The sequence below is a fragment of the Rousettus aegyptiacus genome, unplaced genomic scaffold (assembly GCF_014176215.1).
Source record: "Rousettus aegyptiacus isolate mRouAeg1 unplaced genomic scaffold, mRouAeg1.p scaffold_m13_p_4, whole genome shotgun sequence".
Classification (NCBI taxonomy): domain Eukaryota; kingdom Metazoa; phylum Chordata; class Mammalia; order Chiroptera; family Pteropodidae; genus Rousettus; species Rousettus aegyptiacus.
The window spans coordinates 130,053,430-130,066,566 of record NW_023416307.1 but is presented as its reverse complement, the minus strand read 5'-3'; the positions used below and the strand labels follow the sequence as shown (position 1 = coordinate 130,066,566).

Below are 13,137 nucleotides of genomic sequence, written 5' to 3'. Positions count from 1 at the left end.
TAAATTAGCAAATACATTTATGTAGTTCAGTTAAATATTAATAACTTTTTAACTTTATCTTTTAATTTAAAATGTTTATGTAGTCATCCTTAACCCTGCATTAAATAAAAATTGTAAGCTTCATACTTACTGTTTTGTATAAAACAGAGATGTACATACACTACATGAACAAACATGCAGTTTATGGTATTAACATTTCATGGGGGGAACAGTTGAGCAAAAATGTCCAAAAAGGCTTCTAAGGGAGGGAGTAATGAAGAAGTTGAGAAATACTGCTATATACAGTTGTGTCATTTGTAGAATTTTAGTCTTAGTTTCAATATTGAGAGTTAATTGTCTCTATTTCTTCCAGCGTGCTTCTTCTAGACTTTTTTTTTTTACCTGTAATTTGTGTTGGCCGCCACTGAGTGGTAGGCTCTGGTCTCATGATCCAACCAGATGGATAGATGAGTAGTTAGTATGGGCACAAGGTAGATGGCAAGCTTCTTCTAATGCTTCTACCAAAACAGAACTCTTGATTAAAAAATAAAATAGAATATTGTACGTCCTGCTCTTTTGAGTGAACAGAATACTGAGAGTCATTGTGAGTAGGGATCCCACAGAGCTTTTTCTCACCTTGTAGCCTATGAGCTTGGAACCTACTAATAGTATTTAAGCTGCTAATCAAATGGAAACGAATTAGATAATTACAAAAACAAGTAGTGTCCCTTTTCAGAATATATAGTTTCAAATTATGATCGTGGCCATGTAGATTAATGTATTCATTTCCTAAAATAATTTAGCAACACGTATCATAAATTTATGGAGGCTTATTTACGTCTTTTAACCTGGCAGTTTCCTTCGACCAGCTGTTGTGTCCATGGGTCCAGAACCGCATTGTTCCTGTTGGGAGGAGAGTACAGATGCTCCTCCTCAAATCTGAAACTTAGCCCTTTCTTCCTCAACAGATGCTGCCACAGCCTCTAGTGGGCTGAAGAGAAAGTGGAAAGAATCTGGAGCCCAGGAAGCATTGCTCAACCATACTGCTCACTCTCAAACCACTTTCCAGGGTCAGAAATAATGTTTCCTGCATTACATACTCATTTTTCTGTTCTTTTGTTGTTTTTCTCCCCACACACATTTTCTCAAGCCTCTATAACTGTGCTGCCCAATATGGTAGCCGCTAGCTACATGCAGCTATTTAAATTTAAAATTCAGTTCCCCAGTTACGCTACTCACAGTTTAGGTGCTCAGTAGCCACCTGTAGGCTAGTGGCTAGTATATCAGACAATACAACTTAGAGGACTCTGTCATCACAGAAAATTCTATTTGACAGTGCTACCTACATCGGTTTTGCAGGATCACCCATGCACTTACTTAATAACTATACTGAATACCTACTATGGCCTGACCATATTCTAAGCACTGAGGATACAGTAGCAGACATGATGGATAAAATTTTACAGAACTCACATTTCAATTTAGAAAGCCTGCATCCAAATGTCTGTGTATCGATAGCTCGAGGAGGGAAAACAGATGGCCAATTGTTTTTAAAAATCCTGGCTCATCTTCATTTGATTTCTTCGAGATACAGCTTGATTTTTTTCAACTTTTTACCTCTGAATTTTAGACTTCTAATTTGGGTCGATTTGCAAGGCACGAATGATTTATACGTTTGATTTACCTTTAAGTATTGGCTGTCATTGTTAAGTCTTTTAGGTTCTGGGTGAGAGGTCTATTTGAAAGTAATTGTTCTAGTATTTAATCATTTAAATCAATTCTGGCTGCCTGTGTTTAGAATTTTAATTCAGTGAAAGGTCTAGTTCAAACTGGTTGTGTATAACCACAGCAGAGGCAAATACATTACAATTATTTTGCTGGTCTTCCTACCACAAAGCCCATGTTTTAATACACCCTCTCCATATGGGGTTACTCATACAGTGTTAATATTACTTGTCTAAAAAGTCGCACAATGGAAATGAGTGGTACTTCTAAATTTGCCATTAGAATTCAGACATACCCTGCTGATGCTCTCAACAAGAGCTGCAAATGCTAACACCAACAATCCCTTTAAGGAACTGTAAACATTTTCTCCACTGGTAAATCAATCAATGAAAGATCTTGGTGAGGGGTCTTTCTCCTCCAACTCTTTCCTCATTTATTGGTCCTTTGAAGATGAAAATGATTTGTCCAAGATAACAGTTGTAGAGTAAACTCCTGCCGTAACATAATAAATGGGTTCAGAAATTCACTGTTCACAGCAGGGGTTCTCAAACATTAGTGTGCATCCTGAAGGACTTTTTGAAACACAGGTTGGTGGGCACTACACCCAGAGTTTCTGATTTACTGGGTCTTGAGTGGAGCCTACTAATTTGCATTTCTAACAAATTCCTGGGCACTTGTTGGTCTGCAGACATTTTGAGAACCACTGGCTAAACCGTGTGGTTACATTACTGTAAATTTATTGCAGTGATGAAAGTGAGCTCCATAGCTAGCTAGCCTAGGTATCTGAGAGTCCAGCTCTATCCAGGATCTATCCAAGTGCTAACCCGGGTTTGGCACCACCTGCTGGTGGTCATCCAATGCTGTGTAAACATCCGTGGGGATGACTCTGGGTCCTGTAGCGTTTGGGATTTCCAGGACAGTGACACTCGAGCTATCTCTTGGGTAGGCGTTTACTTTGTCATTCTGCTGGGAAGATCGAACCTTGAGGACTCAGCCCACATCTCTGTGCTCCTCAGCTGCTGTATGCTGCTTCTCTATCAGTGTTCCCTCCCCAGAAGATGAGAACCCTGCTTGAGAAGCTAGAGAGCCAGTCACATCATATCCAAAATTGTATGTTATGGGAATTTTAAAGCGGCCAGTGGTACATCAACTGCTGTTTGGTGTACTCATCCTCAAACTCCTGCCTCGCTGCTCGCACTCGGCACCGTTGAACTTTTCCACCTTTACTTCTTCTCAAAATCCTTCTTAACCTTGAAAATTTAGCTGAGATCGCATCTTCTTCAAAAACTTCGGTGATGGGATTTTTTTGCTCTAACTTTCTCTGAAGTGATAGGAATGTAACTTTATTCTCAAAACAACCTTGCAGTGTAGGTGTGATACCTGTTTTACAGGTAGGGATGCTGAAACTCAAGAAGAATAACACAATCTCTAATTTGTTATAATTAGTTATAGTGTAATGATTTGTCTAATGCAGCTGGTAGGGACGAAACTGGCTGTTGAGTGATTTTTGACATGATATTCTCTCCTGCCAAACGGCGAGCTCCTTGAGGGCAGGCATCCTGTCCCATTTGCTTTTATTCACAGCCCCTCCTACTAACACAGTGCTTGTAACATGGTGGCACTCACGTTTTCCAAAGAAATAGACCTCCAGACTCACTGCTGCTTGTACTGTATCCTCCTGCCCTGCTTCTCTCTCTCTGCTTTTGGCTGTGGTCCCTGCAGGGTAGAGGACCCTTTCAATGTGGCCTTCCACCCTCGGAATTTGCAGCATCAACTCTTCGCTGTGTTTCACCTCTGAATGCAGCCTTCAGGTAAAGGAATATCAACCCATCTTGAGAACAAGTGATTTAGAAATTAAGGTGGTTTCATGCCTTTATAATTTTGCATGTGACATCCATACCCTCTTCACTGAACCTCAGTCTCTCTCCCTTTCAGTCATTATCTCCTTAATCTTGGACTCCCTATGAAGCAAGTAGCAGAGACAAGTGAGAGGTTTACCAAAGAAAAAGCACAGAGAATTCATGTTGCTTAAAACTTGAATTGCATGAGAGGCTGTGGATCTAAATATTTAAGAAATTCTGAATCACTCATTTTCTGTTTTGAATATAACTTGCAAATGTGGTTTCATTTATCATCCCACTTCTTCCATCTCTGGTAAAACTGCCAGGTTCAGGAATGAAAACAAGTGGGGCTGGCCTCACTGTGACTCTAGCTCTCTCTTAGGCAGGGGCAAGAGTCCCTGCTTCTTGCTCAGCTGCCCATTAGAATCCCCTGAGAGCTTCCCTCAGTCCCTCAGGGGGTCTGATTTAATTGGTCTAGTGTGTTTTCCCAAAGTTCTAATGTGCAGTCAGGGTTAGGAACTGCTAGCCATCTTGAGTACCTTTTCAAATTGCCCCATTGAAGAACCTAGTAATTAGAATTCCTGAGAAAGAAATCTAGGAAACTATTTTAAAAATAGATTCTGACCATCAACGGGTTTGGGGAACTCTAGTCTTGGCACTTTGGGATATTGTAGCCCTGCCAGTCGTCAGAGCAAGGTGGAATTATCAACATAGTTAAATGAGCTACTTAAGGCCTTCACAGATGAGGAGAAATCGTTACATTATTCATGCTTCCTAGAGCAAGGCATAAAGTTGAGAATCATTGGCAATGCTTGGAATGCCGTGACTTCAACATGCACTGGTCTTACCTGTGACCTTGATCCTTATTCTTCCAGTGATGGCTCAACTTTTTTATGTTGGCCCACCCTAGTCTTGCCCACATATTTTTTCGGTTGATTGTAATTTTTATTCCATCTGTGCATTATGTTCAATAGACTTTACCCGTCCTATGGAATTGCTTGACAAAAGTGACATATGTATTTTGAAAGACTAAAACAGAACCACCAATTAAAACTGTCTTCATACTAGCTCAAGTATTACAGAAACCTCTAGATGGATGAAGTGGAATGAAAGGAACTAAGGAAGGAGAATGGGAAAAAAAGAGTCTGAGGTCAAAATTAAAATTTAGTAATGACTTTGATATTGCGAGTAATTTTGCATGCTGCAATGTTTTGCCTATTCAAAGGATGCACCATGTATTTGCTTGTTCTTTCCACATGTAAAATATTCTGATAATAGTTTTGTCGACTTCCTATGGTCTTGCTGCCCATCCCTTTGAAAAAATTTGGCACATCTTTCAGAAAAATGCCTGCTTCCCAAAGGAAATACATGTATTTTTTAGATCCCTGAATTCAATATCTGAAAGTGTTTTTCAGACACTGCAAAAGAAAAAAGAAAAATGAGTTTGCTGTGGACAAGAAATAATCTTCTTCATACGCAGTGCAGTCAAAACGATAGAACATGTTCTTTTAGCATTTGGCATTGCTACAATATCCTTTAATTCCCTGACCTCAGTGTTCAGGTTTTAATTCTAAAGCCATAAAGGGGGAAGTGTGGTATGTGTTCTTCACCTTGCACAAGCACCTGTCTCCTCAAAGGAGATAAATGGTCTTAATACACCTTAATGCCAGAAGAAGGAGGTCTGTGTCATTCTAATAAGCCTCAAGCTCCTGGTCCTATTTTTACCCCGTTGCTGACTTCAGTGGCTGTGGATAGCAGAACACCCTCCCCCGGCAAATGCAGATAAACTCCAGCTGGTCTGGAGGAATACTCAGGCAGTTACTTCTCAGACTTCCAAACAGAATCTGCATTACAGGCAGACCTCAGAGATGTCGCGGGTTCAGTTCCAGACCACTGCAATCAAGTGTACGTCGCAATAAAGTGAATCATCATCTTTTTGCTGGTGGAGGGTCTTCCTGTCAATTTATGAAAATTGCAGCATCTGTGAAGCACGAAGTGAAGTGAAATAAAATGAGGTATGCCAGAAGCCGATTCCCTTTTATAGGCTTTTCCTTAGCAGGAGATGAATGATTTTTTCCCTTTTGTTTGGATTTCAGTATCTCATTAAACCCAACAACCTCCAGTATTTTATTTTTCAGAGAAGTAAATGTGAAGGGAAAGAGAGGAAAGGAGTTCTGTTGAAGGTGTTTTTTATCCTTTAAAGTTTCCTGAGAGCTTGGGCCACAGGGCTGCTGGAGGACCAGGCGAACAAAGCCTGGGGTTGGAGAGCGGGTCTGCCCCGCTTCCCCGCTTCCTCCATCAGTCCGATTTTCACCACAGACAGATGCTCTAGCCCTCAGTTTGCCAGAAAAGTGTTCATGCAGTATCTGCATCAGGAAAGCCTTATAAATCAGAAATCACACACTCCTATTTCTTTTGGCTTGCAGTGTTGGCCCACACAAATTAATAGCTAGTATTTAAAAATAAGATTGTGTATCTGGCTTCCCTTGAAAATTTAGGGGAAACATTTTTGAGAGGACGTTAAGTTTCTTTAAGAAAATAATAAAGACCTTTTTCCTGCTGACAATCGACTGGAGCCAAAAAAACATTATTCTCTTATTCTTTCTATTTCATTATAGTCCCTATACATTGCCAGACCTGAGACAAACTAACAGCCACTATAATTGTGCTCACACTGTTCATCACTGGTTTAGAGGAAAGTGAAATATTTCTTGCACAAAAGTGAGAAAATTTGGAAATAGACTATAAGAGCCCACAAATTGCAAGAAAAATGGGAAAGAACATCTATTTCTTTGTGGAAGTGAAAGCTATTCCTGTGTTTAATATGCAAAGCATCTGTATCAAAAGAATATGATTAAAAACTCCGTTGCAACCCAAATCCAGCCCTCTGGATACATGCAGCCTTTTGTGACTTATGTCCTGAGCCTTGGAGACCTTCATACTTGCCTTCCTGAAGAAATCCAACACTCATGATGCTCGAGCCCTGGGGTGACTTGCTCAATATCAGTTGGTTCCTTCTGTTTTCCCAGTTTCTCTTTGTCCCCAAATGACCCAACACAACATGTCTGTGTACCCATTAGCTCAGGAAAAAGAGACACATACAGTGTTCCAGGCACACAGTAGGTGCCTTCATTTAATTCCCTCAGCAATCCTCTGATTTAGGTGTCAGCCTATTTACAAATGAGAAAGCTGAGGCTCAGAAACGTTAAGTAACTTGCCCAAGGTCACATAACAAAGCTACTCAGTGGCAGGCCTGTCTGATTTTTTTCACCTACACCATGGTGCTTCTGCTTTCCCTGAATTGCTTTCCCTGAATTACTACTTAATACAATGAAATTAGCTTTTATTGTGGGTTGATAAAGAGCAGCCATGATAAGAATATTCTGTGCATATTCTATAAAACTACTATTGAGGATGCCAATGATTATCAAAAAATGATCTGTCTAATGATCTTTCTTCAGAAGTTAGTGGCGGGAAAGTTTGATATTTCTAAACAAAATTAAAAAAATATACTTCCATTTATGCAGCCAGAAAAAAATGATGCTAGCTATCCTTTTCATCTTTATTTTCAGGAAGCTCCAAGGGAAATGTATTGTCCCATTGTATCCGATGGTAAAATTAATTCTCCCTTTCCTCCACATAATTTTGGATCTCTCTTTCTGATGCCATTAATATACTTTGATGTGTTAATGATTCTTTTGTACAAGTTGCATCTAGCAGTAAGCTCCCGCAGATTCTTTTTAAGGAAGACAAAGGTGTAAATTATAAATAAGAACCTTAAAGTTCAGTTTATACCCCTAAGTATAATTTCTAAATCCAATGTAAATAAGCAACAAAGGGGCTCTTTGAGGAATAGCCCAAAGCCTTTAGTTCATTTCTAGTTTAAGTGAAGCAAATTTAAATATAAGAGACAGTTGGTGAGCTCTGGCCTGATATGTCATTATCTTGCCTTCTGCTCTTGGGAAATAGTTGCTAACTTGCTCTGAGCACTTACTATGTGCCTAGCACTGGGGCAAGTACTTTGCTTGCATTGTCTCAGGCTTTGCAGCTAGCACATCAAGTACTCTTCTTATCTTATCTCTTTTATAAATAAGGAATCTAAAGATCAGAGAAGTCAAGAAACTAGCTCAAGTTCCTGCCATTTGATCTTGAGCAGAGACCTTGACTTCCTGGTGTGTCTGTCCCCATCTGTAAAATGGAAGAGTATGCTCCTTTCAAATTTCTTCACAAGCTTGTGATGTTAGTTGATATGTCAGCTGTCCTAGTCCTCTTCCCACTCATTTTCCTGGAGGGCACTCTAAGGTATGTTGGTTACCAGCTTAATCAGATCTTCTCTTGTCCTAGAGAGGTGTAGGGCCCTTGGTTTGTTTTGTTAAAGCTCTGTTGTTAGCCGTCTTTATTTTTGCCTCACAAAATATTGTAAAGCTCAACTCAAATACACTTGATTCTTATTACTCATGGTAGTTGTGTTCAGTGAAGTCCTAAATAATAATTAGTGAATACTGAACCATTGCTTCTAGGAGAAATACAAGGTTAGGTTCCTATGAGCCTCTGGTCACATTTTTGTCAACTGATCAATACATAGCCTTGCTTTATATGTTTCTGTTTAAAGGTACCTTATTTCATATATAGTGTTGGCCCATTAACTTTGAACTCCAGGCCAATAGCACTATAACTCATGCCTGAACAAAGTTTATCTAAGACGTGTTTTGGCTGTCAGGCCCATCACAGTCTTCTTGCACTTAGGAACATGAGAGAGAGGACTTCAGCTCTATGCTTGGGGCCATTTCAAACAGATATCTAGAAAAAGCACAAAAATGCCGGAAAATGGCCTCAAGAAAGGACATTTGTTCATGGCGTGAGAGCTGAAACAAGACAGAACGTTGCCTTGTTTGATCCCAGCTGGGAACATGGCACGTTGGGCAACTCATTTTCTGCCACTCTACACATGTCTGCCAATGATTGCTAAAGCACGGTAAGTATGGATTCTGGGATTACAAAGAAATGTTAGTGATATTAACTCTTTGCTTGTTATAAATTGAATATTTTTTTCTGTTTTTTGTTGCTGTTTGTACTTTTACTAATTGTATTTTTTACTGTGTAATTTTTTATGTAATAGAGTTGATCTTTTTACCTTATTCAGCTTTGAGTCAGAGTTACCAAAGCTTCTCTATTCCCAAGTAATAGAAGAATTTACACATATTTTCTTCTAGTGCCTGTATGCTTTACTTTTTTCTCGTTTAAATGTCTGGTCCATGTGGAACTTATGCTGGTGCATGGTATTTGGAATGGGCACCATCATCTTTTTTTGTACTGCTCTGCTGTGCTCTCAACAATGTTTATTTGAAAGCTCATCTTTTTGCCCACCGATTTGGTGTGCTGCCTTTATCATATCCTAAATTTCCATGTAAAATTGGGTCTATTCATGTGTCAATACCAAATTGTTTTTAATTATGGAAGCTTTAAATTATACTTTAATGTCTGGTAGGGCTGACAGCTCTTTCCTCCCCTAACTTCACCTTGTTGGGAGTTTTTTGTTTTTGTCTTCCAGAATTTTCTAGTTATTCTTTATTTGTTCTCAGTGAACTTGTCGTTTCAAGTCAATCTGCATATCAACTATCAGATCTTTTCCTTTGGCTCTTTATTACTTTCTCCTTGCTGCATGGACATTTCTAATTGGAACATTATCAGTGGTCTACAATAGAGAAATTTCCTCCTGAGTCAGTGGAACTGTAACTGTCTGATTTAAGTCAATGAAAGAGGGAGATTCTATTAAGCTCACTCTCTTTGAGGAGTGAGTGGTTCAGGTTACTTGCACCCCCTTGTTTCTCCTGAGCTAATAGTCAGTGAGATCCCCATCTGTGCCGCTGTCTCTTCAGGTTAGGTCAGATGTGTTCATCATTCTCCTCTCTTTTTGCTTTTTTTCATCCTTTGGCCGTAAAACTCTGTACTTGCTTAAGATTTTATTCCAGAAATTAGTTGTCATCTGTGGAGCTCCTAAATTATTCCCTGAAGGACCAGATACAATTAATGTTTTCCACTATTCAGTTAAAAAGAGACTTTTGAAGGAATCTGTTTGTGGCTCACCATCCATCCATAACAGCATAATTGACCCAAGAGACTCAGCCATCATTACAACAGTGAGTTCAGTTAGGTCACAAAATTAATATACAAAACCCAATCATTTTCTTATAAAGACAATTAGAAAATATAATGGAAACAAATTCCATCACAGTGGCAAAAAAAAAATAAATATGAGATGCCTAGGAATTAACAAAACTATAGAACTTAAATGAAGGTAAAACATACAAAACTCTACAGAAAGACCTGAATAAAGATCAATTTGGAATAAGCACTAGGCCATACAGTGCTTGTAGTTGAGATGGCCCTGTGTGACCCAGACGATCCCAAATGTTCCAGGTTTATGGGCTCAATTGTTTCTTGAAATGTGAATAAAATGGCTCTAGTCCTTGCCTTGTAGAAAGTAACAGTTTCTCAAAACTCACTAAGCAACTCCAGAGATGATTGAGGGGTATATGTTCCTATTGATCAGCATAAGCTACACCTGTTTCTCTGCTCTTGTGTTACTTGATCATTCATTTACTCATTCATTTGTTTATTCGCTGTACACTTATTGGATACTTACCATATCCTAAGCACTCCATAGATGCCCACTAACCATGGCTTATGACTCCAGTGGCTCCTGCCTCTGTTCCTGGTCACCCTTGTCTTGAGACATAGTACCTTCTCTTTCAGTGCCCAGGTGAGAACCATCAATACAGGCTATTTTGTACAGGACTTTTGCTGAGGTTTTGAGGATACTAGTGGTGGTGGATAAGTATGGAGGAGAAGGAAAACATGTAGTACATAAGAATAAACCGCATAAAAAAAAGAAACAGTGAAAAATTAAATATTGCACATATATGTTAAAGTTCACAGATCATCCTCCTGTGGAGAACTTCTCACTTTATCCTTTATTCTTAGCTCCCACCTGCTGCTATCTTTTGGAGTTGCCTCTTTTTGTCTCAATATATCTTTTTATCGTCTCAGTCTCTCTGATTTCTGGATGACTTAACCTCTCTTTCTTAGCCTTTGGGAACTCAGACCTGTTATTTTTTAATGGAGAGTAACTTAACTATCTTTCTCTCTCCCTTTTACTCATCCAGATGACACTCAAGGGTGCATCGGGTTTCCTAACCAAAGAAGTCATTGAGCTATTGTCCCTCTCCTTTCCAAAAGCACTTCTCATCCTCTGAAAAGAATTCTTCTTATCTCTAGAGATACAATCTTAAATATCATTTATTTTTCTCCCACCACACTTGGACTTTGAAAAGATCAAGTCTCTCCCAAATTAATAAAGCAAGTAGAATTCTAACTGTGATTACTTTCCTGGAATTTAATAAAATGACCTTAAAATTAATTTGGGGGTAAAACAAGCTCAAAGAACAAGACAAACCTTAAAAAGAAGAGTAAAAATGGAGAATTAATTTTACCAAGAGTAATTTAAACAACACTTATCATTATAATGGAAGAAAGAACAAACAGAGAAGTAAACAGAATACGAAGTCCAGAAACAGATCTAAAAGGAAATGAAAAATACCAGAAGAAAACACAAGCAACTATACAATCCTGGACTGTGGAAGGCCTCTCTAATCATGATAATGTGTGTGCGTGTGTGTGTATTTCATTCTTGCAAAACAAAAACAAAAACAAAACAAAACAAAACCATGCTTCATAATGTGAATAAACCTCGAAAACGTACTGAGTGGAAGAGCCAGACACAAAAGGCCATGTATTGTATGATTCTATTTATGTGTAATGTATGGGATAGGCAAATCCATAGATTAGTGGTTGCCAGGGGCTGGCGGGGAGGGGATAATGAACTGGAAATGACTGCTAATGAACATGGAAGTTTCCTTTTCAGAGTGATAAAAATATTCTGGAACTAGGTACTGGCGGTGGGAGCCCAACTTTTGAATACACTGAAAACCACTGAATTATACACTTTAAAGGCTGCATTTTATGATATGTGAATTATATCTCAATAAAATAAGTTTAAAGATAAATCCATTCCATTTGGGGTAGCATGGAAATAAAAGACAGCATGCCAGTAGAAAATAGTTAAAGACTATTTTAAAGAAGAAAGTACACAATGACACTTGTTAAAAAGCGGTAAGGTAGACTTTACTCCAGAATGTGGAGGTAGGTATATGAACCACTGCAATGGGATTTTACCATGGGGAAGAGAAATTGGGTTCAACTCCTAAAACAGCATGAGCAAGTGAGAATTTAGCAAGGAGCAGCGTTGGGGGTCATTGGGTGGAATGTTACTGAGAAGAAACATCAGGGATGCTGCCTAACCCGACCTATCAGGATTCTTGCTGAAGGCAAGCCAGGATAATCATCACCTGCAGATGGTGGAGGATGAGGTGCCTGATCAGATATTGAGGGTGGGGGCTTCTGATTAAACTGATTTAGCAGGGTTCTTGCTAAAACTAGGTTTTACAAAAGTGTGTAGAATGGCCTAAGAAGAGGATTCACAGGACATGACTAAAGAATCTTTGTCAGATGTGAATGAAAAATGTTTTAAAGACAAATGACTAATAAACATAAAATACAAATTAATGAAATAGAATATATACCTATTGGCAAAGATGGAAAGATTATAAATTTTCATCATTGGGTATATTGTAGTCTAATAGATATCCTTATATACTGATATTGATGAAGATCAATTTAGCAATATATTTCAAAAGCCATAAATTGTCCTCGTGATTCCGTTTCTAGGAATTTATCTTTAAAGAAATACTGTGTGCCATTTAAAATAAAGTAGTAAAGTAATAGTTACAACACAGGAGGATGTTTCTGCTAGGGAAAAAAATTAGAGTGTATACTACATAAAATGAGACAGACCAATAGAAGTCTCAAGAATTCTTGAAAGGCTACAGAGATAGGTAATTTGTATTTTCTTGTATATTATCTATATTTTTGGTTTAGCTATATTTTCCAAATTTTCTGTAGTAGAGGTATCTTATAATCCGAAAATAATAGAAAAGTTGTTTAGTACAATTTCAAGTGCAGTGAAGCTTTTTGAGTGTTTTGATAAGCATCATAGTGGAAATGAGATTAGAAATTTCTGTTACTCCTGTTTCAAAACTAGAGATTCAGGGGAGATTAATTGAAAGCTCTTGAAAATTCCAAAGCCAGATTCTCACTCTCTAGTTACTTATATAAGTTCCCTTCAGGATTGTATATAGTTTCAGGATTTGACCAATTAATTAATTGGTGGTTTTAGAACATAAACTGTTGTAAATTAAATTGCATATCCATTTTAAGAATTTTCCTCTTCAAAGTCAGGTATTTTAGGCTTTAAAACTAGGGTTACACTGCATGGAGGTCTTTCTGATTATTGACTTTAATTGTGTTCCCCAGATATAACAATTTTCTTCTCCCAATTTCCTAGACAGAATCATGAATAAACTGGAGGACAAGAAGGACCAGATGATACCATGAAGAGAAGTTTACAGGCCCTCTATTGCCAACTGTTAAGTAAGTTGATATCACATTTCTTCTTTGCTAGAATATGCCAGTG

At 38.3% G+C, this 13,137-nt stretch overlaps 1 protein-coding gene across 21 annotated transcripts in view; it reads left to right on the top strand.

The window, feature by feature from the left end:
- TMEM108 (transmembrane protein 108) overlaps positions 1-13,137 on the top strand; it is a 473,125-nt gene that overhangs the window by 329,635 nt on the left and 130,353 nt on the right. For 18 of the 21 annotated variants that reach the window (XM_036220017.1, XM_036220011.1, XM_036220015.1 and 15 more), the window contains one exon: positions 13,009-13,094. In XM_036220017.1, coding sequence (XP_036075910.1) covers positions 13,055-13,094 — 40 coding nt within the window. In that variant the 5' untranslated portion in view covers positions 13,009-13,054. Of the gene's footprint in view, positions 1-2,124; positions 5,561-13,008; positions 13,095-13,137 lie in introns of those variants that run through there. The other 3 variants (XM_036220009.1, XM_036220003.1, XM_016140314.2) reach the window with 2 other exon arrangements.